This window comes from Macadamia integrifolia, chromosome 7 (assembly GCF_013358625.1).
Source record: "Macadamia integrifolia cultivar HAES 741 chromosome 7, SCU_Mint_v3, whole genome shotgun sequence".
Classification (NCBI taxonomy): domain Eukaryota; kingdom Viridiplantae; phylum Streptophyta; class Magnoliopsida; order Proteales; family Proteaceae; genus Macadamia; species Macadamia integrifolia.
This window is the reverse complement of record NC_056563.1, coordinates 25,285,670-25,312,862: the sequence shown is the minus strand read 5'-3', so window position 1 is coordinate 25,312,862 and position 27,193 is coordinate 25,285,670. Positions and strand designations below refer to the sequence as shown.

The 27,193-nt window shown below is 39.1% G+C and overlaps 3 protein-coding genes across 6 annotated transcripts; 1 reads left to right on the top strand and 2 right to left on the bottom strand.

Moving 5' to 3' along the window:
- The first annotated feature begins 34 nt into the window (after positions 1-34).
- On the top strand, positions 35-4,176 carry LOC122084120 (protein ALTERED PHOSPHATE STARVATION RESPONSE 1). The gene is made up of 4 exons (XM_042652189.1): positions 35-1,266; positions 1,384-1,580; positions 1,709-1,932; positions 3,058-4,176. Exons 1-4 carry the CDS (start codon positions 576-578, stop codon positions 3,842-3,844), a joined length of 1,899 nt encoding a protein of 632 aa, XP_042508123.1. The 5' UTR covers positions 35-575; the 3' UTR covers positions 3,845-4,176.
- A 629-nt stretch (positions 4,177-4,805) lies between these two features.
- LOC122084121 (L10-interacting MYB domain-containing protein-like) lies at positions 4,806-7,802 on the bottom strand. Of its 4 annotated transcripts, none has more exons than XM_042652190.1 (4): positions 7,528-7,802; positions 7,264-7,365; positions 5,740-6,119; positions 4,806-5,661 (listed from the first exon to the last, which is right to left on the bottom strand). In XM_042652190.1, the coding sequence occupies exons 3-4, from the start codon at positions 6,085-6,087 to the stop codon at positions 5,104-5,106; spliced, it is 906 nt and encodes a 301-aa protein (XP_042508124.1). In that variant the 5' UTR covers positions 6,088-6,119; positions 7,264-7,365; positions 7,528-7,802; the 3' UTR covers positions 4,806-5,103. The 4 variants fall into 4 exon arrangements, with proteins under 4 accessions (XP_042508124.1, XP_042508126.1, XP_042508125.1 ...); XM_042652192.1 differs by having other exon boundaries at positions 5,740-6,087; XM_042652191.1 differs by lacking the exon at positions 7,264-7,365.
- Positions 7,803-10,153: 2,351 nt separating this feature from the next.
- LOC122084427 (synaptotagmin-1) lies at positions 10,154-25,268 on the bottom strand. The gene is made up of 12 exons (XM_042652653.1): positions 24,950-25,268; positions 22,800-22,898; positions 22,607-22,657; positions 22,396-22,519; positions 17,563-17,681; positions 17,270-17,371; positions 13,212-13,286; positions 12,239-12,315; positions 11,899-12,145; positions 11,466-11,816; positions 10,798-10,929; positions 10,154-10,480 (listed from the first exon to the last, which is right to left on the bottom strand). The coding sequence occupies exons 1-12, from the start codon at positions 25,058-25,060 to the stop codon at positions 10,349-10,351; spliced, it is 1,620 nt and encodes a 539-aa protein (XP_042508587.1). The 5' UTR covers positions 25,061-25,268; the 3' UTR covers positions 10,154-10,348.
- Between the last annotated feature and the right edge of the window lie 1,925 nt (positions 25,269-27,193).

Here is a 27,193-nt window from a genome sequence, read left to right as displayed (position 1 = left end):
ATGTACATCTAGACTCCTGTTCTGCTTCTCAGTTCTGTCCTGATCTCTCACCCACATGCGGCCCAACTATGTTTTAGAGAGAGAAAGACAAAAGGATTCTGAAGAAGCAACAAAATGGGTTTTGGTTTTTTAGATGAAAAAAGGAAGAGAACTGTTGATGTTTTTTGAGGTTTTTGAGGACGAAAAGAAAGTGTTTTTAGGAAGAAAAAGAGACTTGGTAGAGGTTTTCGAGGTGGAAGAGAGGGAAAGAAAGAGAAAGAAAGAAGAACACAGCTTTGCTCTATGTCATGCAAGAAGAAACGGAAACCCATTTCGTTTTTATTTAGTATTGATGGAACTTTGGAAGGAAAAAACAGAGAGATTACAGTCAAACATGAAGAAGATGAAAATCCCAGTTGTTTGACAGAACTTTTGAGGCTAAAGGAGCTGTTTTTCTCCTTAAGAAGAGATGCTTGAAGCGGTTTGAGAGGAAAAAGACTTTCGACTTCTTTTAAAGTTCCAAAGAGGGGAAAACCTGATTGGATTTTAGTCTTCTGGGAGGGAAGAAGTAACTCAGAAGAGAAGAAAACAAGAGGATGGGTTGCTGTTATTCAAGAGAAGAGAGAGAAGAGATAGTTTCGCGTTGTAAGGCTCGAAGAAGATACATGAAGGAGCTTGTAAGGGCTCGTCAGGCCTTCTCCGTAGCACACAGCATGTATCTTCGGTCCCTCCGGGGCACAGGTTCGGCTCTCCTCCAATTTGCTACAGCTGAAACCAATCTCCACAAAAACCAACACCATTTCCAGAACCGTCTCCCTCCTCTCCCTTCACCACCTCTCCCACTGCCAACTCCGCTGCCGGTTCCTCCTCCTCCGATGAGCCCCAGCTCCGACAACTGGACATCCGTCTCCGCATCCCCTGCTCTCCCTCCTCCGCCTCCACCGCCACCGCCACCCTCATCAAGCTGGGATTTCTGGGACCCATTTGCTCCTTCGTCGTCGAGGTCTGTCACCGAAGAGGAATGGGAAGCGACCACCGTCACCACCGGATCCGAAGTCGTCACTGCTGCGGTTGCGGCCAGTGTTGCTGCTCCGCCTTCTGTTGTCAGTGGGTATTCCAAGGATTCCACAAGCGAGCTCGCAATGGTGGTTTCAGGGAATAGTAAAGATCTAGTTGAGATTATCAAGGAGCTTGATGAGTATTTTCTTAAGGCTGCGGATGCAGGGTCCCATGTCTCATTGCTCTTAGAAGCTTCAAATTTTGGTCTTTGTACACAGAAGACAACTGGTTAGTAGTCCCTTGCTTCTTGCTTGGATCTCTGCAATCATTGTTGCTTTAATCTCCTTTTGAATCTGATGGGTTTACCTCAATCGTATGCTTTTTTTTCTTTTATGGATTTTGCAGGTAAGGTCTATAACTGTGGAAAGAGTCTGAGTCCTTTGTGGTCGTGGGGTTCAAATTCAAAATCAAGCGGTTTGGGTAGGTTGGAAGATGATGTGGTTGGGGTTAACGGTAGTGGTGGAGCTCTTCCCACTATCAGTCACTCTTCCACCGTGGAGCGACTCTACGCCTGGGAGAAAAAACTGTTCGAGGAGGTCAAGGTACTCTTAATTTTCCCACTTCGCTTCTTGCATGAGTCTTGATTCCTCTGTTTTAAATCTTCATTCTTGGGCTGCTATGTGGCCTTCGAGCACTATTTTTACCAACTTTTTCTCTTTGTCCATTCCAGTACGCTGAGAGTATGAAGATAGAGCACAAGAAGCGGGTGGCCCAGCTGAGGAAGCAAGAGGTGAATGGGGCTGACTATTTGAAGACAGAGAAGAACAAGAAAGAGATTGAAAAATTGGAGTCTAGAATGGTTGTAGCTACTCAGTCCATAGAGACTACAGCGGCTGAAATCATAAGATTGAGGGAGTCAGATCTCTATCCGCAACTCATCCAACTTGTGAATGGGTTAGTTTTCTTTACTTACTTCACATTCTCTTCTTTGACGCTGCAGTTGACCTTTTATCCTGCAAAAAAGTGTTCCGATGGATTAACTAGTCAAAGTCAACTTACTTTGACTGGTTGTTTGATTCAGCCCTTTCTTCTGTTTCTGTTGCAAATCCTTGGAGATTGGGATTTGGGAGGCTGCAGTTGACCAGCCACCACTTTGAAGTCAATAAATGTAATCATAAAAGTATAAAAGAAGAAGAAAAGGGGTCCTGAAGAGCAGAAATTGTGGCCCAGCCTCATCAATAGGAACAACAGGACTAGTAAGCAACTGTGGTGGGTGGAAAACTGGAGATAAAAGCGTAAAATCCATGGATGGTGGTCTGATAATCATAGTATCCTTGCTATGTGTTTCCTACTTTTAAATTTATATGTACGGAGCATTCTTTAGGAATATATTGATCAGTAAGGACGGGGGAGGAAGCTGCAGTTCAGTGAAGGGGGATGAAGATGTCCGGACAAGCTTCCATCAATACAAGTTTAGGACAGTTATGTGAATTAAAATGGGGAAGCGATTGCCGCCTAGTTGTGTGGCCCCTGCACCAGTGTGTGGGCATCAACACTTGTGGGATTTTTTTTATTTCACAGGGTGTAGGGTGATAATTTTATTGGATAGGGTTCCTCTACATAGAGCCTAGGGATCAGAGAGTGATCCTAGGGCTGGGTTGACCTAGGGATGTGTGCCCAGGTCCTCCCAGCTCTAGGATCACTCTCTGGTCCCTGGGCTCTACGGAGAGAAGTGCGCTCTTGTGTCTGGATGCAGGGGCCACATGACCAAGCAGCTTTCTTTTCCCCTTAAGCTTATGATGATATATACTTTCACCTGCCTGTGTATTGTTGCTTCTTTCCTGTCTCCATTCCCCCATTGCAGAAAATCCTGGTTGCTAATCTGTTTTCCAACCTTCCTTGTTACGGATGTTACATTGTTCTTTCCGGTCATAAATGCAATTTACCAGTATTTGTGGGGGGACATGATGGGGAGCTTAATATGGATGTTATTCTTGATGGCTATAGCTTATAGTAAAAAATCAGTGTTTACATGAAGCATAGACTTATTATTGAAGCACATTTTTACATGAGTTGCAGATTAATGTTCATGTGGAGGAGCATGTATGAGTGCCACCAGGTCCAAACACACATTGTGGAGCAGCTCAAGTTCCTCAATACTACCATAGCAACTACAGATCCCACCTCAGAGATTCATCGGCAATCAACTCTTCAGGTGGAGCTTGAGGTCCAGCAGTGGCACCTAGCCTTCTGCAACCTTGTCCAGTCCCAACGAGATTACATCCACTCCCTCACAGGGTGGCTCCGTCTTAGTCTATTCCAATTCAGCCATGATCCACTGACCAATCCCAAACAGAACTCAGGGATCTACTCTCTCTGTGAAGAGTGGCAGCTAGCCGTGGATAGGATTCCAGACAAAGTGGCTTCTGAGGGAATCAAAAGTCTCCTAACTGTAATTCATGCTGTTGTAGTTAAACAGGCTGAAGAACAGAAGCAGAAAAAAAAATCGGAGGCTGCATTCAAGGAGCTTGAGAAGAAAGTGGTTGAACTTGGGTCATTGGAGTGTAAGTATGGCCCATTTTCAATGCTTGAACATGAAACTCATGGTAGACATCGGGATCCAGTGGCGGAGAAGCGAGCAAAGGTGGAGATGCTGAGAACAAAGGCAGAAGAGGAGAAGACTAAGTATGAGAAGTTGGTCAGTGTGACAAGGGCAATGACACTGAACAACTTGCAAATGGGGTTACCAAATGTGTTTGGGGCAATAACTGGTTTCTCCAATGTGTGTATACATGCTTTTGAGTCTGTGTCCAACCCACCAAAGACTAATGAGCCGGGCAGTGACTTGAAGATGATATTACCTTGAGAAAGGAAAAGGGTCCTATGATCTCTGGTTAATCATATTGTTGACTGAATGGGACTGTGTGTGTATAGCTGGGGTGGAAGTGGAACCAAGATAGTGGGATACTAACATCATCATGTGGCATTTGGCAACTGACTGGGATGAAAGGAGGTTTACTCTTAGATTAGTTTGATAGAGTGAAGTTGTTTGAGTGGGTTTGAGTTGTAATTAAGGGCTCTAGATGGAGAAGTTTTGTGTTTGGTTTTTATAAGTAAATAGCTAGCCTTTCCTCCATTTTCTTGATGTGGATTTTAGATTTCAATGTCGGATTTTGAGTGAGGTTTTCTCTTTCTGGAGATGTGGTTTTCAATTGTTAATAACTTAATAGGAATAATGGTGTGAAACAGGCTGTTGTTGTCAGAACTCCCAGGTATTTAAATTGGGAATTGGGGATCTGGGTTGGATCCAGCCCATTCCCGCAGGTTGGGAATCTGCCTAAACCTTAGAAACCAACAATGGATTGGCCAATCCGAATCACCCAGAATATCACGATTGGACTCATTCCAATCCAAATATCCAAATTGGATCTATTTTTGGAATTTGTGGGTCGATTCTGAAGGGCAGTTAAAGGAGAATGGTGAGGGTTCAAGAGTGACAATCGTAGAGGATTTTTTTTTTTTTTCAAGATTATATGGGTATTTCAGTAATGTCTGTTTACATGGGTTTCATCATAAATTGATAACAATATTTCATTCTTTTGAATCTGAAAGGCATGAAGACCAGCAGTTTTAATCTTATTCTCCATTGTTGATAATGAAGTATATCTTATCTCATCATTTTTTTAGGTAATCTTATTGGACAAGATAAATCTTTAGGTTGTAAGATTGTTTATTTGCGATTTTCATTCATTTTCTATATCATTTTAAGTTTTTGATTCTATTCTACAGTCGCTATAAAGGCAAACCAATGATATACACAGCAAGCGGATCAGAAAAATAAACAGGTAGAAGTACACAATACAAAAATATGAAGTTGGTTCAAGACTAGAATCAGCCTGAACCATAGAAATCAAATACAAATCACCTTTGTAGTGATAATTTTTTTTTTTCTTTTCTAGTTTTAGGACCATACAATATTTTCTTTACAGAAATATTCCAAATGAACAGAAACATAAAAAATATTTCTAGCTCAGAAATACTAATTTGGAATAGAAATATTGCCCTACAAAGTGACTAGCTCTAGGGACAAGACAAAGTATCAAAGGACACTATTTCAGCAGAAGCTCACTCCTCCGTCCCCCTGTGACCTATACACTTGCCCTTCAGCCATGTCAATCTTCTGTCAGTTGTGAGAGACAAGAATGTTTCTCTAGCGTTGGGACTTTCAAATAGATCCAAAGCAGAAAAATAGATTCGCTCTTCAAGCCCTTCAATCTCATCTAATGCTTTGATGCAATTGGTAATAGAAAACCAGTTAGTGCTCTGCCTCACTGCAGCTGCCCTCAACCTTGAAGCAGCAGCCATCTCTATTATAGCTTCAGCCATACCACCATCAATTCCCTTGTGGCTTCTTTTCTGACGACCTGAACTGGGTGGAGGCATTGATTCATGTTTGTGCTGTTCATTTGATACATCTGCATCTTCATCTTCATCTTCAGTGGGTGAGGAAGTCTCCTCGGCTGCAACATTTGATGTTGCACCAGTTAACATCAACATGCTTGGAGTCCCTTCATCCAGCTCAGGATGATGATTCCCATTAGGCCCTGACTCAGAGAACACAGTGCAAAGCTGTTTGTAAATTGGGCAACCATTGCTTCGTATTCCCTCGGCATCAGGGTGTGCCTGAAAGCCGACCATGGTTCATAAGGGATCTACAATGGTGATGGAAATACAACAAATTTAAGAGAGAGGAAAATGTACCTGAATGTATTTAACCCACACTTCATCTGTGGCTGTAATAGTTTGGGTGGATTCACTCCAACTAAATTCACCTTGATCGAGAAGTGACTTCACAGTAACATACTGCCTCCTAAGAACACCATAACGATTCTTCAATTGCTCCTTGTCCCATTTAAGACCTGTTCTCTTACGGAATTCCTCACACATGTTCTTCCATGCTTTCTTCCCGAATGAATTGTTCAGCCTATTCTCTTTCAGAGCCTGCTCAACCATCAAGTCTGCAAGTATCTTAGTAAGGGATGTTGTCCACTTAGCCCTGGACTGTTCCTGCTTCTTCTTGTGATGATGTTTCCTGGGCCGACCAGCCATCTACAATTCCAGGAAGGTACTTTCTAGTGAGGCTGGTAAGTACATACAAGCAGTGTGTCAGTTATTCAAAAACATAAATAACCCACTTGCAGTTCAGTTCATTCAACAACAACAAAAATCATAACCTTATCCCGACTAAATGTGGTCGGCTACATGGATCCAATATGAAACAGAAAAAGAAATAAGGCAAACAAAGAAAGAAAAAAAAATATATGTATATATCAGCAGTAAAAGTAGAGCAGCTTCCCAGGAACAACCCCTATAGGGGATTGGCTACGCGGGTCATTGTTCTCCACAGAGGTCTATCAGCAGTCAAACTAGAGAGTTCAGTTCATTCATCAGAACAGAATTACTTCAACCCCATAGAATCAACTACAAAAGTAAGAAAAACAAAAGAAACAGCCCAATCCCTTGCTCTCAATACTAATAAACATATAGAAAGCAGGAAAACATCCATAAGGCCCATAATGATTCTATTTCCATATCTAAACATAATGGTTTGTCAACCCACAATACAGAATTACAGACGCAGCAAAAGATCCAGTAAATAACAATTCTCTGGCTCCAATGGATCAGGAAGCTTTTCTTTTCTCCATTTTCCTTGAAAGATGGGATCAAGAACCCAGCAACCATAGCCCTACAATCATGAATTATTCAAAATAGTCCACAACTTGTGTTTCATGACAGATCACCAATGAGGCGCCTCAAGGGTAGAAGCAAATTAGCAAAAAGATGCATCTTATCCCTCAATCTTTCCCATACCTCTCCATCATTTTCCCAATTCAATCTTGCATCTGCCCAAACAGGCCCCAAAAGAATTTCCATGGTGAATATATGACCCAAGAAATACTGACAAAAAAAAAGAACAATATTAACTTACAATGTAATCCAACAAAATTTCCCAGAGTCCACAATATTTCAACTGCTCATGCTCCCAGATTATAATACAAGAACGTAAAGGTGAAAACTGAAAACTCAAAGCCACTCAGGGCGTGGCTGAACAGGTGGGTAGTTAACTTCAACAGGCTCCATTCAAAACCCACAAAGCTTTCAAGAAAATCTGACGAAATACGGAATTGTAAGATCACTGAAACACTTTATAGATACCATCTCAAGCTAATGCACGAGTTTTACAGATAGCAGAGGTAGCAATGGCAGTTGTGAATTCTAACTTACTGAAAGTAGTATCAGTGTGACCCAACACCTAGTGTTGCTTCGGCCTTTTCTCCTCAGAGACTTCCATTCCAGAAAACATTTTACGATTCGGAACCCAAAAGACTAACAGGAATGCGAGGCAGAGAACGAAAAGGATTAAAATAATAACAAGAAACCTCAGAGTCTAAAACCCCTTAAACCCTAGAGGAGGGTTCATGGAGAAAACTAAGGAAAAATAAAATAAAATAGGAATGAGGAGGAGAATGAGGAAAGCTGATTAATCACCTTGATTAAAGAATAAACCCTTTACGCCTCGGATCCTCGACAGACCGTGGTGCAAGGGAGTGAGGATCTCCAACCAAGATATCTTGTTATTAGATTAACACCATGTTTTTTTCCTCCTTTCGTTGCGGAAGGGAAAGTTCCCATTCAGCTTTGTGGAAACTTGGAAAGAATTATTTCAGTTTTTCACCATCGAATCAATCACACATCCAAACCAAGATCTTTTTTAAATTTTTTCAAGGGAATCTTCCCACAGCCGGCCTCCTACGAAAGAATCTTTTTTTTTTTTTGGGGGGTTTGCAATAAGCGATTTTTCACCCCTCTCCTGAGTCTTGAATCTTCCGACTAGTACCAGGGGTAGGAGTGTCAATTCTTAAATCGAACCGGTAAAACCGGCCAGATCAAACCGATAACAACACGGATCAAATCGAACCGAAGCCTTATTGGGTCGGTTTGGTTTGGTTTTGGGGTTTGGAGTATTGCAACCCGAAACCAAACCGAACCGCACCGAAAACTGGATGAATCGGAAACCAAACCGAAACCGACTCAAAACCCAGGCCGAAACCAAAACCAAACCGGTAAGAAATCGAAACACTCCAAAATTCATTAAAAAAATCAAAATTTACATAATTTTGTAAACATTTGTACGGAAAGTCGAATCCAAACTGGACCAAAAACCAAAACCAACCCAGTTACAAATCGATTTAAAAAATCGAAGACAAACCGAAACCAAACCGCACCGAAACCGAAACCAAATCGAAATCGGAATTTCCTTATTGGTTCGGTTTCGGTTTCAACTTTCCCACACCGAAACCGACTCAACCAGGATCGAAACCGAGCCAGACCAACCGATTGACACCCCTAACCAGGGGTGACTCAACCCAGGCAGCAGTCAAGTTTTGCCCAAAATACGCATACTAGTAGAGTGGGAGAATGATCTACAACCCTAATCTATGGAATTTATGTGTGTCAATTTTCCAAAAAATCAAATTAATAACTAATAAATTTCAAATAAGACCGAGTTTATCTATGACCACATCGTGACCTCAGACAATAGGGGGGAGAGATGGAAGAGAGAGGGTCCCATCTGAACTGTCCCATCGAGCTACCAATGAAGAAAAAGTTTATCCACATTTCAATGCCAATCTAACATGCCATATGATAGAATTAACTGCCCATTTAAGATTTTTTTTTTTTTAAAGGTTTTCCCATCACTATGCCTTTCTTTTTTTTTTTTTTTTTTTAAGAACGCCTACATTTCACTAGCTATTTATCACATTGTCAAGACATGGATTAGTTCATGTAATAGAGGACTAGCCAAGAATCTCATTAGTACAATTTAAGCTTAAAATGAGTAGCAAAAGTAACTAAAATTACAAACGATATCATTTTGTATTTAGATTCAAGGAGAGGAGTGAGGATACCTCCAGTTTACGATAAGCTAGCAGTATGCACCAATTATAGAGCTCTTTTTCAAAGGCGGAGGAGAGAGAGAAGGACACAAGTTGGGCACCCTAATGGCGTGCCTAGCCTTTTCCCTTATATTTATCTCCATTCAATGGCATATTAAAATTTTTACTAAACTTTGAGCCGAAGTTTGAGCAATTTTCCTTACATGTTCTACCCTAAAATTTGACCACTGATATTTATGTGGGGTTCTCCATCACATGGACCATCATATGTCGTATGTACTACCAAGTAACAATAGTGAAATGTTATACTTCACATTAGCAAACAATGCTTCCCCAGGACCAATGGGTGATAATAGCCATGACAAGACTCGATTTCGAACTCACAACCAATCAACTCAAGAGGTGATGAAGTGAGGGTATTTTCACCACTAGGCTACCAACCCCATTGATGGAAAAATATTTACTCATCGCGAACTAAAATTTGAAACTGCATAGACTCAGATTCTTAATATGTCTTATACATCCCCCTATTTTAGGGTTTCCCCATAATACCTCCCTCCAAACCCTGAAATTGCACACACGCGGCGGAGGGAACTTTCCGCCTAAGTTTTTTTATTGACCCCTGTATAGAATTCCATGCCGAAACTTTCTCTACTTTCATAGTAGGTTCCAATCTAATGTCAAAGAAACCATCTTCAACGCATGGCATACATCTTACCTTGAATGAGGTCCCTGGCCTCAACTGTGGAGCCCTATATCCATCCACCAAAGACCCTAAAACGATCGCCAACTTTTCAGCCAACACCACTCGTACACATAACTCTGGATTGAAAATCTGGATCTACCACATCTATTTCCAAAAGTCAAATTTTTATTTTTATTTTTATTATTTTTTTTTTTTTCAAAAAGGGAAATCCAAGAGGGATTGTTGGTTTGAGATATTCACAGCCCAAATCTTGAGAAGCCCATAAGCAACCCCTGGTGGTAGATATTCCAAACAGACCCCCTCCTTACACCCACCCCCTTCTCCTTAAGAAGCCACCTTCTGTAAACCACCCAAACATCTACTTATACACTGAAAATGGCCATTATCTTAAAGAGATTTCACTATGGGAATTTTAAAAATCTAGTATCCCAAGTCTCTATTTTAAGTTTAATTCCTCTGTATTTTCGCCAAATAATCAAATGAGAGAGAGAGAGAGAGAGAGAGAGAGAGAGAAGATAATCACACAGCCTACAAACCTTTAAACAGAGGTTACAAACTTTTAACAGGGAAGACAATTTTGGATATTATTACTACTGTTGGAATGGATAAACAATTTGATTCAGTCTGTAACAAGAAAAACTAATGAAATGTCTTCCATGTCAGCGAATCCCCAACCAAACTCTCCAATGTGTCGCAGAGAGTAGCATCATGAAGATGTCCTCCATTGTAGCTCAATTTGGATTTTTCCATTCCTCGAATCAATGAGATGATATTTCTCATTGATTCTCTTGTTGCTGATAACATCAGCAAGGCTGATGTCGACATAGCCAAGAGTTTCCTGATTGATACAAAAAAAATCCATTGAGATCAATTACAATATACAAAACAGAAGACAGGAACAATAGGCATAGCTACACCTCCACAACACCATCCCTACTTTATGGAGGATTTAACAAAATGAGCGACCTCTTGGAATTGTCCCAGCCCCAAAATATAAAACAAATATGACGAGGATTTAAGTATCTTTGATAGAAAACCCTTTGGAAGAAGCAAAACAAATATCATTTCCAAGCCAAAAACACCTGAACTTGTCAAAATAGGGATCTATTTAAATGTCCTGTGTAATTAAGATGCAAAAAAACAATAGTTTTTTACCTTGGGATGAAGTAAACCCATTCTCGATGAGACACTGATTACTTCAACGTGCAATTTATCATTAGTTGGTGGTTCCACTAGCGTAAATGTAAACTCTTCTTCCCATCTTGGATCTCTGTTCTTCTTTAAATGCTGTGACAATACATGAGAAGGAATATTAAACTTGGGCAATATAATTATAATGGCCAAAGTCAACTCATATTTCTATAATATGATCACATCTCAGAGAAGCAGATCAGGCTAAAGCATCACAAGGATAGAAAAAACTAAGAGTCGTCGGTTTTAAAAGTGGGTGAAAAAGATCCTAACTAAAGTAGTCAACAAAGTCATAACCCTAGAGAGAATAGACAAGCAGAAAAGGACTCCTTTATCCAAAACCCATATAGTTGAAACAAGGCTTACCTCACGAATACCATTAAAGCAAAAACTGTAAAATATATGAAAGAAAGCATACTAAGTGCAGCAAGGACATCCATATTTAGTCAAAAACAATAGCAAGTGAGGGGAAGGGGAGTTATGAAAGTGGCAACAATCTACATTTTTACCAATTTTTTTTTTTTCAGGACAGGCATTTCAGAAAGGAAGGAGATTAAAGAAGACAATGGTCTCCATTTACTGCCACTATGCCAGTAGAACTATCATTGACAAGAATCTCACGATATACTTGCCTTAGTTTTTCTCTCCTCCCCCCTAAAAAGGATCCTTGCATAAGGATTTGTGTGGTGCTTTCCTTCGACATCTTGAGCATCATGAACTACAATCACAAGCACACCCCCACCAGCTGGTGTTCCTTCAGGGGCCTTTTGTACTGTATTTGAATCTTCAAACTCTTTTGGTATATCCTCGTCTTTAAAAGGTTTGTATGTAACTTCAACAACAAGCTGCCCACGAGACTTCTCATTTTGAACATCATTAAGGTCCATGTTTTTAAGCAGATTAATAGTCATAACTTTTGTCTCATCAGGAGTAAGATCTTTTATAGGAATAACATTCAAACCCATCTTGTCATGTTTTCCAACCTAGGGAAAAGAAAATAAATAGCTTCAGCAACGCAAGAAAACAGAAAATTCAATAATAAAAACAGAAATATGGAACATATACCTGTTCCCAATCATAAACATTCAGCTCTAAACTTTGAGATTGTGGGTCTTTGACGACCATATTAAATTCCTCATTCCATTCAGGATTCAAGTTTTTATGTTTCACTGTTGTCTTCTTTGATGGAAGCTTATCCTCGGTAAGTTTCATTTTAACATATGGATCTGATGCCCCAATAAGGTCTTTCTTTTTCAGCTTCATTGCCCGTAGAACCTTCACATGGAGAATTCCGACAGGCCTCTTCATCGCTCTGCAAATTTCATTAGCAGAATACAATGTCAAGGGCTGTAGCCTGCTTTGGATATGAAACATCATTTACATTTAAATAAAATGCAAAGTTTACTTTGTGGGATCCAAAATCGGCACTTCTAGTGTTTTGGGCCATAGATACATATTCGCAACCTGATCCTTGATTAGCTCCTGCAGGAAAACACATTCTAATGGATCATATGAGAAACCAAGAAAGTGAGAGAGAATAAGAGCATGACAGTCAAATTAATCAATAAAAATTGGCTTTTTGCTATTGAGGGGGAGTTTTCTTCTTCAAGTTATATGATACATACTGCACATCTCTGGATTTATCTGAACAAAGATCAGTTGATGCCTTGGTGATCTCTTCAAAGGACAAAACCCTAAAATTATATAAATTGGGAAGTCATCGCAATTCCCAGCTATGCAATGTAAGTTCTCTATATCGAACCCTGTCAAATCACTTTCTCGGCATCAAAGTTTTATTCATTTTGGCTCCTGAAGTGGAATTATTTGAACAAGTATACTTATGAGCTATTGCACATCCCATTCTGGAAATAGAGTAAACTTTCATCCATCAATAGCCACTTGCATGAAAAATCATCAAAACTTCACGCTCGCTATGTGGATAAAAATCTAATCTTGCAGTATTAATTATCAGTATGTTATGAAGGTTATAAAACCATTCTTTTTTGTTTTTCTTTACCACGTCAAGAGTACCAAATGATCAAGAAGATGACAATATCAAACATAAAGTTGAAGGCAGAGACGTTCCTATATTTTCAGGTCACCATAAGTTGAAAATTTAGCTACTAAAAGAAAAAGAATAAACACTTATTTGGGTCTCGTTCAGCTCTCCATAGATAAGCTGAAAACTAAAGGCAAAGACAGAACAATGGTCTTCTGTGCAGCTCATGGAAAGCATCCAAGGTAAGAAGATGACTCAAAAGAAAAGGAGATGCCATATAGCTGTTCATCATCAACAATAATTTAGGTGGAAAAAGAATGCAGCACTACAACAGAAACAGAAAAGAACACGATATCCAGCTAAAAGGGAGGTAGCATACCTGGACAAATCTGTACAAACCAGGAATTGACATAAGATCCGCCCCCACTAACTTCAGTCCAAAATCAACATGTGGCTGCAAGAAAAGACCAATAATTAGAGAGAGAGAGAGAGAGAGAGAGAGAGAGCAGGGGATTCTGCTAAAAGAACTTCCACAACATCCAGAAAAGCAAATTTTTCTTCGAACTCTAAGGAGTCGAGACATCAGGGGAAAAGGGAACTCTTTGGCAGGTTGATGCAAATAAAACTAGCAGGTTGATGTAGATAAGAGACAGAAGTGGGCTTAGTTCCACTGAAATAAGCCTTCAGTTGGGTTTTATATATGTTGGGCCTTTGGCATAATGGGTGCTCATTGTAATGGGCCTCAAAAATAGGTAGGATGTAGGAATATAGCATTTACTTCATTAGTTTAGTTGAAGTCCTTATATGGGTCAGTTTCCTAGTCAGGTTGTATACCTTATCGATTTAGGATTGGTTTAGCCCTTTCCTTTTTTGAGTTGGAGTCTGTTGTTGGGTCATTTATATAAGGGGCTACATCCCTGCACACAAATTTGGTAATAAGAAGCAGCTTTTCAGCTCAATGCTCTGTTGTGCTTCATGTTGTGGATTCAGCGAGGCAATCAGGTGGATTCCTGATTTCTACTTCCTGCATTCAACTCCTATCAACTGATCAGGTTGTTATCTATCTTTCATTATATTCTTTATTTTCTATTTTTAATTCAAACCTGAGATTCTTACACCTTGCACACCACTTTGATTTCAGTTCTGGAATTCTAAGTAGATTCTCTGAAATCTGACCAGTTATGTGTCAGTGTTTCTACTACTGATATTCCAGAATATATTAAACTCCTAAACATATCTGTTATGACTGTTAAATCGCGGGTTTCAAATTCTGGATCTATGACTGTAATATCCTATACTTGGTACGACTTTTCAGATCTCGGCATCTAGCCATTGGTTTGACTTGATCTTTTGATATTCTGTATACTTTATCCAGTGGGATTTTTGTTCATAGATTCTAATATGACCATTGGATTTGCTTCAAATTTTATACAGTTTGTTTATTGGTCTAATGCTAGCCTTCAACCAGGCTTTCATCCATATCTTTCTGATCTCATTTTATTGGATTATTACTGAATTCTGGAATTTTCCTTACTGCCATTCTGGATTCTAACTTAAAAAAATTAGAATCCCATCACAGGTCCTCTGTAGGGTCATATTTTTGGGTTGAATTAACCCTAACTAGGATAAATAGCATCCACAGTCAGGAGGAAGCTGCCTTCCTTTTGCTTTTCCTTCGGTTTGGCTCCACGAACACGCCACCTAGGAGCCCTACTCATATTCAAAAGGCGCTACTTCAATGCAATTTAGAGCTACAAGCCTTCCAATCTTTTGATGTTCTGAGTTTTAGTATCAAGTCTACAGGGTACTTCGAACACAACTTAGTTGTTTACTACAGGTCTTAATTTTGTAAGTTTTATTATATTATGGGGACAATTCTATATTGCTAAATACCATACAAGACTCATCCTATTGCTGGTTTACCTATTTCGGCTCTAATTTCAGAGTCAATTTAAGCATAGGGTAAGGCACCAAACATGATACACATTGATGCAGATCAGAGGATGTACTCCTTAAAGTACCAATGCAGGAACCAGGCAAAGAACAGACCTATGGCTGCTAAACGCAGGCCTGTGGTTCCTTAGAACCAGCATTGGTTCAACCGAACCAGATTCTGGTTCAGGCCAAGCCTTATGGCTTGGGTGTTAGCTGGTTCACTCAAATTCAGTCGTGGAGTCTTTGTTCTTTTCCTTATTTAATGTAAGGTAGCTGGGTTGGATTAGGATTTAAAATCCATCCTATTTATTGTAACTTTACTTCATGGATTAGGACACTCCAAGGAGCCTACAGTTAAGAGGAGCTTTTAGTTTCAGCTTCCAACTTTGTATTTACCTTTTCAGAGTATGAGACCTGATACTCAACTGTACATAATGGTGCAAAGTCTAAACCCTTCCCCACAATTTTACTAATTAATAGATTTGGCTTTTGTCTCCATTATTATATGAGATTCAGAATACCTTACTGTGAGAGACTCTTAGTGAGATGCTAAGGTAAGCTGGTGAGATCTGGCTCCTCTCCATAGAGGGCATCACCCAGATAGTGTCCATGGGGCTGTGCATGTGACACGTGTACTTGGATGATCCAACGGTCCATATCTTCTCCCCCAAAAAAACCCATCCATGAGAGCTTTTTGACCCAAACCCGAGCAGTTCTAATTGGAAAGTCCTCTTCTCCCCAAAATGCTGAACTCCTCTTGGCTGTTGATCGCTGCCTCTCCTCATCCTCTGGAAGACCTCCGGTTGCCGGAATCCATCGCTTCCTCTCCTCATCCTCACGAAGACCTTGTTCTAGCATGGCATGGTATGGGGCGGTGGTGCTCAGCTTGATACACGGAGATGGATCTAAAATTTTAGGGCTTAAGTACCGGTGGTAATGTCATGTGTGAGTTGCTTGTTGCCAGTGGAGTTGGAGGAAGCAGATCTCTCTAAGTAGGCCACATAGCATCTGATTATACATACTTTGGAAGGAATCGGAGCATAGGATGGCTTTGTTGCGGCTACTGTTAACATTGTAAGTGGCCAGGAGCAGGAGTCACTGGCAGGGGTAGGGACAGGGTGCAGGATGCCGGCACAACCTACCCCACCGGAGCTGATAGGATGGGTTGTCCGATTAGAACTGCTCGGGTTTGGGTCGACAAGCTCTCATGGATGGGTTTTTTGGGGTAGAAGATATGGACCATTGGATCATCCAAGTACATGTGTCACATGTGCAGCCCCTATGGGAACTATCTGGGCAATGTCCTCTATGGAGAGGAGCCGGATCCATTCTGGTGGGATTCCAGTCCAGGATCAAGTGAGAAGCTTGATTCATATCCATCTACCCAAGTCGTCGTCTTAAGAGTCCTATTGCTGATCGAATTTCTGAAATCTTCAGATCTGGTCTCTAATCTCGATTTCAAGTTTAGATTGATATTATGTTGCCGCTGCTGAGATCTATTGCTATTTTAATCATTTGTTTAATATTGGTTTGACTCTTTAAGAATCTGAATTTGATTACTGTTCTTGGAAGCCTAAAATTAGAATCCTATTGCCAACAGGATACATCTATAACTCCAGATCTGACCATTAGATCTTAGTCATACTTCGAGGAGTTTTTCTCCATATTTCTGACCTTTGACCAGGGTTTTAGATCTCTAGTTGTTAAATTTAAATTCAAATCTGGTTTCTTAACCTACTGCCATTCTGGAGTATCATTGGATTTCAGAACGTATTCACTTTAGGCTTCTAGAACCCATCACACATCTCTTATTTACATATTGATAAATATATTTGATTGCTTGCTAAAGGTTTAGAGCTTGGTCCTAAACCTTGGATGGAAGTTTTATTTTCATGCACTTATGGAAGAGATTAAGAAAGTACCAGAGGTTGTAGTAAGTTTCTTCTATTATATTTTAATTTAAAATAACCAGCACCTAATTTACCTTATCTCCAACTCAGAACCAAATAACACAAACACATCAGTTCATGACCTTCATTTCAAAAATTTCCCAGACATATGCCGCCATCCCTCCCGGTGTCTGACAAACTTGGTCCTTCACCCACAAACAGTCCATTCCTCTTTCCAAAACCCGAAAAACCTCAAAACCCAAACTTCCTGTTAATATTCCATCAAAGCCGGATTTTATACTTACTGGAGTTCTATCATTCACACAGCCCGACTAATTCTTCCAACTATCAGGATGAAAACCCTGATCCCCCGCCCCCTTCCACCATCTTCTAATTCCTTCAATCCAATAACCCAAGTTCTGAAACCCCTAAAATAGAACCTTTTCTCCATAATTTTTTTCAAACATCTAACCTAAGAATCCAATTTACTCAAACTTTATCGGGCAGACAGAGAAGGCAAGATTTACTAAGTTGAATAAACTGAATGCATCACCCCCCCCTTGCCAATTTGAATATTCCTAAATATTAAACTAGTCTGAATAATATAACAAACCTTATCCATGAGTGATACCAAAATTTTGGCAAAACAAGGAAAGCTTGGAACCAATGGCTTCAGGGTAATACGTGGAGAGGCAAAGATTTGTAGATCTACCACCTGAAATCCACGAGCAAAACCATTAATTAGTACTAACATAGAAAAACAAGTTCTCATACAAGGGGAAGAGTTTAAAGCATTGATTGATCTCTTTCAATTCCATCCAGTTCTTTTTGAAAATTTAGCTGAATCCTTTTCATAGACCCCCTCCAAAATATATCAATATAAAAAAAAAAAAAAAAGAAGGGCACCTGCGCAGTCGCTTTCAATCCGAATGCTTTAACAGCAACAGTGACATTAGGATTCGCTGCAAATTTTAGGGATGGTTCCATAATTAACTCCTTCTCATCGGTAGTGTAGACCTTCATACCTGAAGAGAAATACATCACAGGATATGAAACCAATGTCATAGGAAATCCCATAAAATATACAAAAATATGAGATAAAACCACACAAACAAACGTAATGCAAAAAAATGTCACAAAAATATAAGATAACACAAATTTTTTAGAAGGCATAAAAGAACTCAGAAAAAAGGAAAAAAAAAAAAAAAAAGAAGCAGTTTTCTTACTAATTTGCTGAGTTAACCTCGAATCTCATATAGCTGAGTCTGGTTCCCACTCATTTTTTTCCTTTGGGGGCAGAAGGTTAGAAGATGAGGTACTTCTAGGCCAGTTTATGGAATTTCCTCAAGTGTCACAACCATAGTTTCGAAAAACAGTCTCAAATTCAATACGCAAGAACCATAAGTAGCTGGTTAACGGTTTCATTTTTTTCCTTTGGGGGCAGAAGGTTAGAAGATGAGGTACTTCTAGGCCAGTTTATGGAACTTCCTCAAGTCTCACAACCATAGTTTCAAAAAACAGTCTCAAATTCAATAAGCAAGAACCATAAGTAGCTGGTTAACAGTTCACTCCGTTTTTTGCTCACGAGCCAAAGAAAACAGAAAATCCTGGTTTAAATATGTTTCCATCAAAACCACATGGTTTTCTTTATTTAAACCAATTTCAATTTCTATTGATGAAAGCTGGATTTGCATTAAATTGACTGGTCAATATGTCTGATGCAGCAGCCAATGAATAGAAGAAAGAGACTAGAAAACCCAACCATGGGGTTCTCATCGTATCTCTAAGAAGATATCCCCGTTTTCTTTTCAGTCCCTATATTTCTAGTCCTTGTGTAGTTAGGAATCTTCAATTAATCTCTATTTCTGTTGGAATTCTGGTTTCCAATTGGTCTTCCTTTTTCCCTAGTGGTAGTATCTCTAGTGTAATGAAGAATTTAAGGGTCCTGCTAAGCCTAGAAGCAGGTGTAATCAAATCTTGTTCTGAAATCAAGAGTCAATTTGGATTAACTGACCTAATTTCTGAACCCTAACTCTGTTCGGGAAATTACTATTTTACCCCTATTAAGCTGCTGTTAGCTACTGTTTTAGACATCCGTTCACATCTGTCCACATCTATCTTCCATTGTTGACATCTGAATTATCCTTTAAATTAAAGATCCTATCTATTTGCTACTGTTTTGAATCCTTCAAATGCAGCACTAAATCACTTGGTATCAGAGCTGAAGTCCTTTAATTTTAATGATGTTCAACCCTGAACTCATTACTCTTCTGAAGAGGCTTAAGCAGAAATTTGAAGATGGATTGAAGGAATTTCGGGAACTTTGATTAGATTTTGATCCATGATAATGTGTTAAGCATGATAAAAGCCTTAGATGCTTGGTCAGTGGTGGTCGAGAATACTCCACAAGAAATCGACATTCAAGATTTTGTTCTTGAAGAGTTGGAGCTTGTGCCTCTAGTCTTTGGTGAGAAGGTTACCGACATTGAGGGTTCTATGAATTTGACATTCACAATTGATCTTGATTCAGAGGTCAAACACATAAAGTTTGTTATGCCATCATGGTTCTTCGAAGAGAAAGCTCCACACATTGAAGACTTTATCCCTAACGTTCCTACATCACCAGAGTTTAGTTTGGGAATTGTAAAAGCTAGCTACTCATATGTTGTTTTCCCCTCATCACGCAGAATTCGAGGATGAATTTTCTGAAGCTGGGGATAGTTGATGCAAATTCGTTATCGAAATCGGTTTGTTTTATTAGCAATAAGTCTAGATTGGCTTACATATATGTTGGGCCTTTGATTCCATGGGTTTTCAATGTAATAGGCCACTTTTATGGCCTATAATACGGGTATAGGCAAGGCATATGGGATTAATCAGGTAAGACTCTTTATTTCTTTATTTTACCTGTTATTAAGTGTTTTAGTTAAGCTGGATTAGGAGTCTACAAGTCAGTACTCCAGTCTATTTTCTTTGTAACTTCAGTTACGTAGTCAGTTTAGGTTCCTCCAATTAGTTAAGGATTGGGTTAGTGTCCAAGTCTATTTTTGAGTTTTTAATATAAGTTGGTCAAGCATTATACACGAATTTGATTAACAAAAACTGTTGTTGCTGCTGCTCCTCTTCATGTGTAAATACTTCCTTGTGTTTGATCAAGGTGACTGAATCAGTGTCTGATCCGATTGACGTTCTACGGTGCAAAGCCCGGACGGTTTGAAATTGATAATCCTCTCTACATTCTACCAGTTTTCTTATTCTTATTATCTTTCGATTCTTTATTCCACTGCTACAAGTGTTGTTCTTCAAGTTTTCCCTGGATTTGTTCAAATCTTCTAGAAGATTGGATGCAAGGCTTTTTTTGCAGACTAAGCAATTCAGCCATCAGATCGCATCCAACTTTTTATCAGACATTCTACTTCAATAAAATAGGATCTTATTCAACTATGAGATCATTCTAACGGCTGGATCTAGAGATAATTCATTATTTCCAATTCTGCCCTGCCCCATAAAGATCAGAATCAACTCAGTTATTTTTCTTAAACACCTGCTGTGTTCACTTCTGTTTTGCGAATCAAATCTTAAACTGAAATCAAGAGTAGAATGGGATTAACTGACCTAATTTCTGAACCCTAAATCTGGTCTGGAAATTACTATTTTTACCCCTAATCGGTTACTGTTTGTTACACTGCTGTTAGCTACTGTTTAAGACATCTGCTCAAATCTACTTACAGTTTTATCACATCTGTCCACATCTATCTTCCATTGTTGACATCTGAATTATCCTTTGAACTAAAGAACCTATCTACTGGCTACTGTTGAGTCTTTCAAATACAGTACTATATCAATGCCTTATCCCAACTTAATGGGGTCGGTTACATGAATCTGAGCAAAAACAAATAGGAGAAATGAAAGTAAGAGGAAAAGAGAGAAGCACCAGCAAGCCAAGAAAATCTCAGCTAAATGGGGTTGGGTACATGGATCCTTTCCCTCCAATCGACCCTATCCAAGGTCGTACTTGGGATATGACCTAGACTATGCATGTCATGCTTCACTACTTCATCTATGGTCATTTTAGGTCTGCCCCTAGCTCTTTTAACTCCTTCAATCAAAATCAGATCACTCCTCCTTATTGGGGCATCCTCAAGCCTCCGTTGAACATGGTCATACCACCTCAAACGACTTTCTCAGAGCTTATTATTGATCGGGGCAACTCCCAAATCAGATTTAAAATGTTCATTCCTTACCTTATCCTTCCTAGTTTTGCCGCACATCCATCTTAACATCCGCAATTCTACTACACGAAGCTTCTCTATCTGACACTTCTTAACGACCCAACATTCCCCCCAACACATCATAGCTGGCCGTACAACAGTTCTATAGAATTTTCCTTTAAACTTTAAAGGAATCCGCTGGTCACACAACACTCCGGTCGCACCTCTCCACTTCATCCAACTCTCTTTAATTCTTTGTGAAACATCATCCTCTATATCACCTTCTTTATTTATGGTTGATCTCAGATATCTAAAATAGTCACTTTGCAGTGTCTCTCTTTCCTCGATTTTTACTATATCATTATCCATCATAATGTGACTAAAATTACACATCATATACTCCGTAATCTTAAAACCTTTTTATCCAAGGTTGATCTCCATAGCTCCAACCTAGCGTCAATCCTACTAATGTCTCATCCACCAAAATGATATCATCGGCAAAGAGCATACACCACGGGACCGCGTCTTGAATGTTCTTGGTCAATTCATCCATAATAAGTGTAAAAAAAATAAAAGGCTTAAGGTTGATCCCTGGAATAACCCAATCATAATTGGGAATTCATTGCCTTTACCTCCCACAGACCTCACCCTAGTCAACACGCCCTCATATATATCTTTAATTATATCCACCTAGTTACTCGACACCCCTCTTTTCACATGAACATGCCGGATTAATTCTCTGGGAACTACGTCATTGGCTTTTTCTAGGCAATAAAGACCATAGGGAGATCCTTCTTGCAAGTTGTATATTTTTCCATGAGAGAGTTTCTGTAGAATGGATTGCAGCGAGTTAAGATCTCACTTCAGACAGTTTTACTAAAAAAATCTTTTAAACTAAAGTACCATATATATATACCCATACAAACATAAGTAATCCTCCCCCCCCCATAAGGCAACATTACATAGATTTCCCAAAAACCCTCATTCTAACATAGCTAAGAGCAATCATTCCATTCAGAGATCCCACTAAGAAGGCAATAAAAATTTCTTCTAGGGTATAGAGGGAGCAGAAATATATTGCTTCACCATCAAAGTATCATCAAGGTTCAAACCGCATAAAACTTGGATTTCCTTTTTCTAATATCAGTATGGTGAACAAGAACCAATAGTAATTATGACTTATGATAGAGTTTGCAATATGTCTATATACATGAATGTGCTCAAAAGGCATAAAACTTGGATTTCCATTTTATAATATCAGTATGGTGAACAAGTACCAATACTAATTATGACTTATGATAGAGTTTGCAATATATCTATAAAAATGATTGTGCTCTTGTTAGAAGTTACAACAGTTTTTATATTCTAGCTTAACAACACAGAAATCAGCAAAATACATATTTGATGAAGAAAAGATCAACATCACAAGCAATTAACACATATAAATTGTACCCAGTCGCCAAAATAAAAACGAAGCAACGAGTAAATTCCAGGCAATACCTACCAAAGCAGCACATAACCAACTAACCTTGAAATGTTGGCGGTAGGGAGCCTAATGTAAGTGTTTCAAATTCGACTGACTCGATTTTATATTTTGGAATTTGCTCAGCAATAATGGGCTTGGCAATAGTTTTTACAGTCTTGCAGATGGCCTGAATAAAGAGATCAAGTAATTAATAACTCAGACACAGTCAAGGAAAACATCCCGGCAAAATTCAAACAGTTAAACATGCACATACCTTGTCCAAATAAGGCCACATAATTCCAATGAACTTATTTAGCCAGTCGACCTTCAGAAGAAACAAAAACATTAACATAGTGATTCTTACCAACTACACTATGCAGATAGTAATCATTTATATAGAAAATAATATATCTATATATATATATATATATAAATTTGAGGGATAGAATAGGTTAAACACAACATACACGATCATAATCTGGATTTTTCACCCAAAGAGGTATCTCAGGAAGCAATCGCTGCAAGGTTTCCGAGTCTTGCTCCACCAACGGACGAATTATGGGATCCTGATTAAGAGAAGATTCAAAATCAGTCAGAATCAGCCCTAAAAAATGTATTCACGACATGGTAACAGTATTCATTTTTTTTTTTTTTCCTGCTTCATTTCATGTTGTTACATAGTAAAAAATTCAATTGAAGCAGGGAGAATCAAATGCACAAAGAAGATACAGAGGGACATGAAGATTCATACTCTTTAAAAAAAAAAAAAAAAAGTCTCCATCATCATCAAACCTTTACTGTAACCACAAGAGAGCAGACCTTCTCTTCTTTGGTGACCACCTTGGGTGTGAAGGCGAAAAATTCACATAACTCGGTTAAAAATGTTTCTAGTGGCCCAAGTCAATTGTCAGCTCCAAAACAATAAAAACTGTAACATGCCATACCAGAACTTGAGGCATTAGTTCCTCTTTGTTTGATGGCATCAGGTGGTGACAGGCAAAAAAAATGAGAAAGAAAAGTCATTCAGTACACAAATGCATAAAGCCTCGAGGAAGAAAGGCATACCATACCTTCTCAACTAACTAAAGCCTCATTCCAACTAACTTGTAGGCTACATGAATCCTATCCTGCTAAGACCAATATTGGCATTAACTCACAAACCCCATGCATTATCTCACTATTTCACCCCAAGTTCTTTACTATCTTCTTTCCATTGGCCTTTTAGAGCCTTCAACCTTCACGATGTTATATCTTTCCACTAGTTCAGCGACAGCCTTTCTCTAAGGGACTTGTTATGAGACACCCATTTAGGTGATAATACTAAATCGTACCTAACATCAATTTTTTGACACAAGGCAGCTCCTATGTTGCATAAACTCTGTCCACATCTCGACCCCAAAGCCCCTTCCCCCCATATGCCTTATGTAGGAGTGTGAATGATTGATTTGAGGCTAAAAATTGACACATGGCCAATCCAGGCATTGGCCAGTTGGTCCAACAGTTGCAATTGCCAGCACCATCCTGAAAGTAGGGGTCTTTGCTTTCAGGTGTAGTTTCGGAAGATCACCAGCCTGGGTTATCCTTAACCTCACCCTTTTCCTAAACATGAAAGTATAAAATAATAGAGAAACACAGTTTCTATAATGCATTGGATGCAATGATTTCTGACAAAAGCAGACTGAATAAACATCATTGTACCAACCAGTTTATGGGTTTTTTTTTTTTTTTTAAATCACCCCATAGATAAAAACAGGTTAAATGTGTTTACAAATTTCATAGCATAATTGTCAAAACATAAAAACTATGTTGTTTTTAATAGGTTCCTATCCAGACACTGGAAGACAATCCAAGGAAACGAACTACTGTAAAAAATCTGGCCCTCAGCTTCTTGCAATGCATATTTTCGTCAAAATCTATCCACGGCAAAGTGAAGGCACACCTAAGCATGACAATAAATGAATGGAAAACAAACGGACCTCACACAACAATGAATCTGAAGGATTAATTGGCTTAAATCTGCCTTCCTCTCCTCCCAAGAGCGCCAAAGTGGAAAAGAACCACAAATTCAATCAAAAACACCTTAGAATATAGTAACTACAGTTTTGTAGATCAAAGCTGACCCTACTTCGGTTCTTCTGCATCCATTTTTTCCAGATATATATCTGTTATACTCCCTGTAGCCCCTTAGTAATATGTTTTGTGTCATTCATCAGTACGCCAAGGAGAAAAGATGTAGTGACCATTCAAGACCAAAACCATTCTATGAAAACAGAGTAACTCACTTGGCCAAAGCATCTCCATACCCCCAAGTATGACAGAAGAAAGAAAAAAAAAACAATTCCAAGAGATAAACCTACAAGCCTCCAAAAATACCTCGACCTGTTTATTTTGTTGAAACTTTAACCCCCATTTTGTTATTGATAACTTTACAAATAATTCTATCGCTATTAAGTTCAAATAATAAAATAAAAGCTTCTATTGTCATCCAATCACAATTTTCAAAATAAAGTACTCTGAAGTCTGAAACAGATCAAACCAACCAACAATGGAACAATGATAAAATACACCCAGAGAACGAGGATACAGGTAAAAGTAAAGAGAAATGAGAGAAATTGACCTTCACATCAGTTGGTTGGAAGTAGATGAAGAGAAAATAGCCAACTACAAGTCCAATTGTAATTCCCACACCAAAGCCGAAAAACCCAAATATAGTACTGAAGAAACCCATCTCTAATCTCCTTCCGAGAAAGTCTCAAATCGAAGAACAAAACAGAAACCCACTTTTCCTTCCTCTGCAATGTGTATCACCAAAAGTCTCCTAACAAAACCGAAACCATAAAAACCCACCAAAACCCATCTCCAATCCTCTCTCAAATTCTTCCCCAGATCAACATCAGAAACCACCAAATTGATAAAAAAAAAAAAAAAAAAAAAAACAGAGAACAGAAGGAAACGAAAACGACTCACTTGATCCTTTCGATCTATATCATCATCAAATAAAATAAAAGAGCATTAATTCAACCCAAATTGTGAACTTAAGCATCTTTTTAGGAAGACTGTGCACTGTGAAAACCATAGATGAACCCTAAATCGAGAATTACAAGTTCGACTGTGAAATCCATAGATGAACCCATAGATGAAATTCAATACCAATCTTAATGGAGAATTAGAAGAAAAAAAAAACCCTAAATCGAACAAAAGCAGTGGCCGAACTTATAAATCCAATATGAAAAAAATCACTTACCGAGCTCGATCAAGGGGCTGCTTACGGTTTGGATTCTTAGCCAAACTTCAAACAGAGTCAGAGGAATGGTTTGTTGTTCAGATTTGTGGGGAAAAAAGGCTTTTATCTTTGGAGGTGAGACTTTCTTCAGAAACCATATGAATCTCTGCACGAATCGTACGAATCTTCCGTATGGTTCACGAGATGAGCAGTAGATCGACTAATCTAGGGTTCACGAGATGAAGATGGGGAAGGAATCGTACGGTTCCAGAGGTAGAGGAGGTTCAATCTCTGTCGTAGCTTGCGTTCTTTGCAAGCGAATCTTGACTTCTTCTCCTTTCACTGTGAAGAGGGTGACCGCAGGAGGGGCAGAGCTCTCCGTCGTCGGTTACGCAGGAGGAGCAGAGCTCTCGGTTAGCATTTGCAGCTCGTCTTCAACGGTTGTACAGGGAGGCATATCTCGATCTTCAAAAGTCAAGGAGCGTCAATTGGTAGACGATCGACGCCGGAGGAGAAGAGCGTACCGTCGTCGGTTACGCAGGAGGAGCAGAGATCTGGATGCGCAGTTGCAGGTCGTCTTCAACGGTTGTACAGGGAGGCATATCTCGATCTTCGAATGAGCGGAGCTCCCCGTCGACGATCGACGCCGGAGGAGAAGAGCCTACCGTCGTCGGTTACACAGGAGGAGCAGAGATCTGGATGCGCAGTTGCAGGTCGTCTTCAACGTTTGTACCGGGAGGCCACTGTCGATCGTCGAATGAAGCTCCCCAATAGATTTTTCAAATGGTCGGTTTGTCGAATGAATGGTTCCGCCTTTTTGTTTCGAGAAATAAGCGAAACATCTTTTTCTTGTTTCGTCATTGATGTTTCTTGAAGCATAAATTGTTATAAATTTCAATTTATGCTTCAAGAAACAAGTAGAACACAACACTTTTACCAAACGGTATTTATGCCGTTTCTGTGTTTCTGAGAACATGAAAACACAGAAACACGTTTCTGGTTATGTTATCAAACGGGCCCTAAGTTGTTGGATTAGGTTTCATTTTGAAAGCTTAAAATGAAGGGTGAAATTAAGCTTTCCTGTATAGAAAAAAAAATTAGGACAGTATTAAACAGACTTTCCGTTGTTTCTTACTTTCTTTCCTGTCAATTCTTTTGCCTGGACTATTTTTTTATCAGTCAAAAATCAAAACTCTAAGAGTGGCAGTACCTGACTTGAACACAGCCCTTCAAATCTGTATATATCCTGGTGTCAATGGGTCAGTTTAGTCTGATTTTGATTTGGTTTGGTCTATTATTGGGTTGACTCAATAGGCTCTTGTTGGCTTTTATCTGTCTTATTTATTTATTTATTTTTTTTTTTAATTTGATGTAGAAAATAATTATTTGTTAAGCAATTTTTAAAGGTTTTAATTGGACATATTTTGGGTCCGGTTCAATTTCTGATTTCTGTTTCAACTGGTCAGGCAATGTTTCGGGTCATATCAACTTAATAAAACCAAACTGTAATCAAATCTATAAGGGTTAGGTTCTGTTCAGCTCGTGCTTGATACTGTCCAAGCTGTAAAATCCCCCATCCGGTTGGATTCCTGCAATTGGTAGAGATTGATAAATCAAGACTTTTAAACCGGGGCCAAT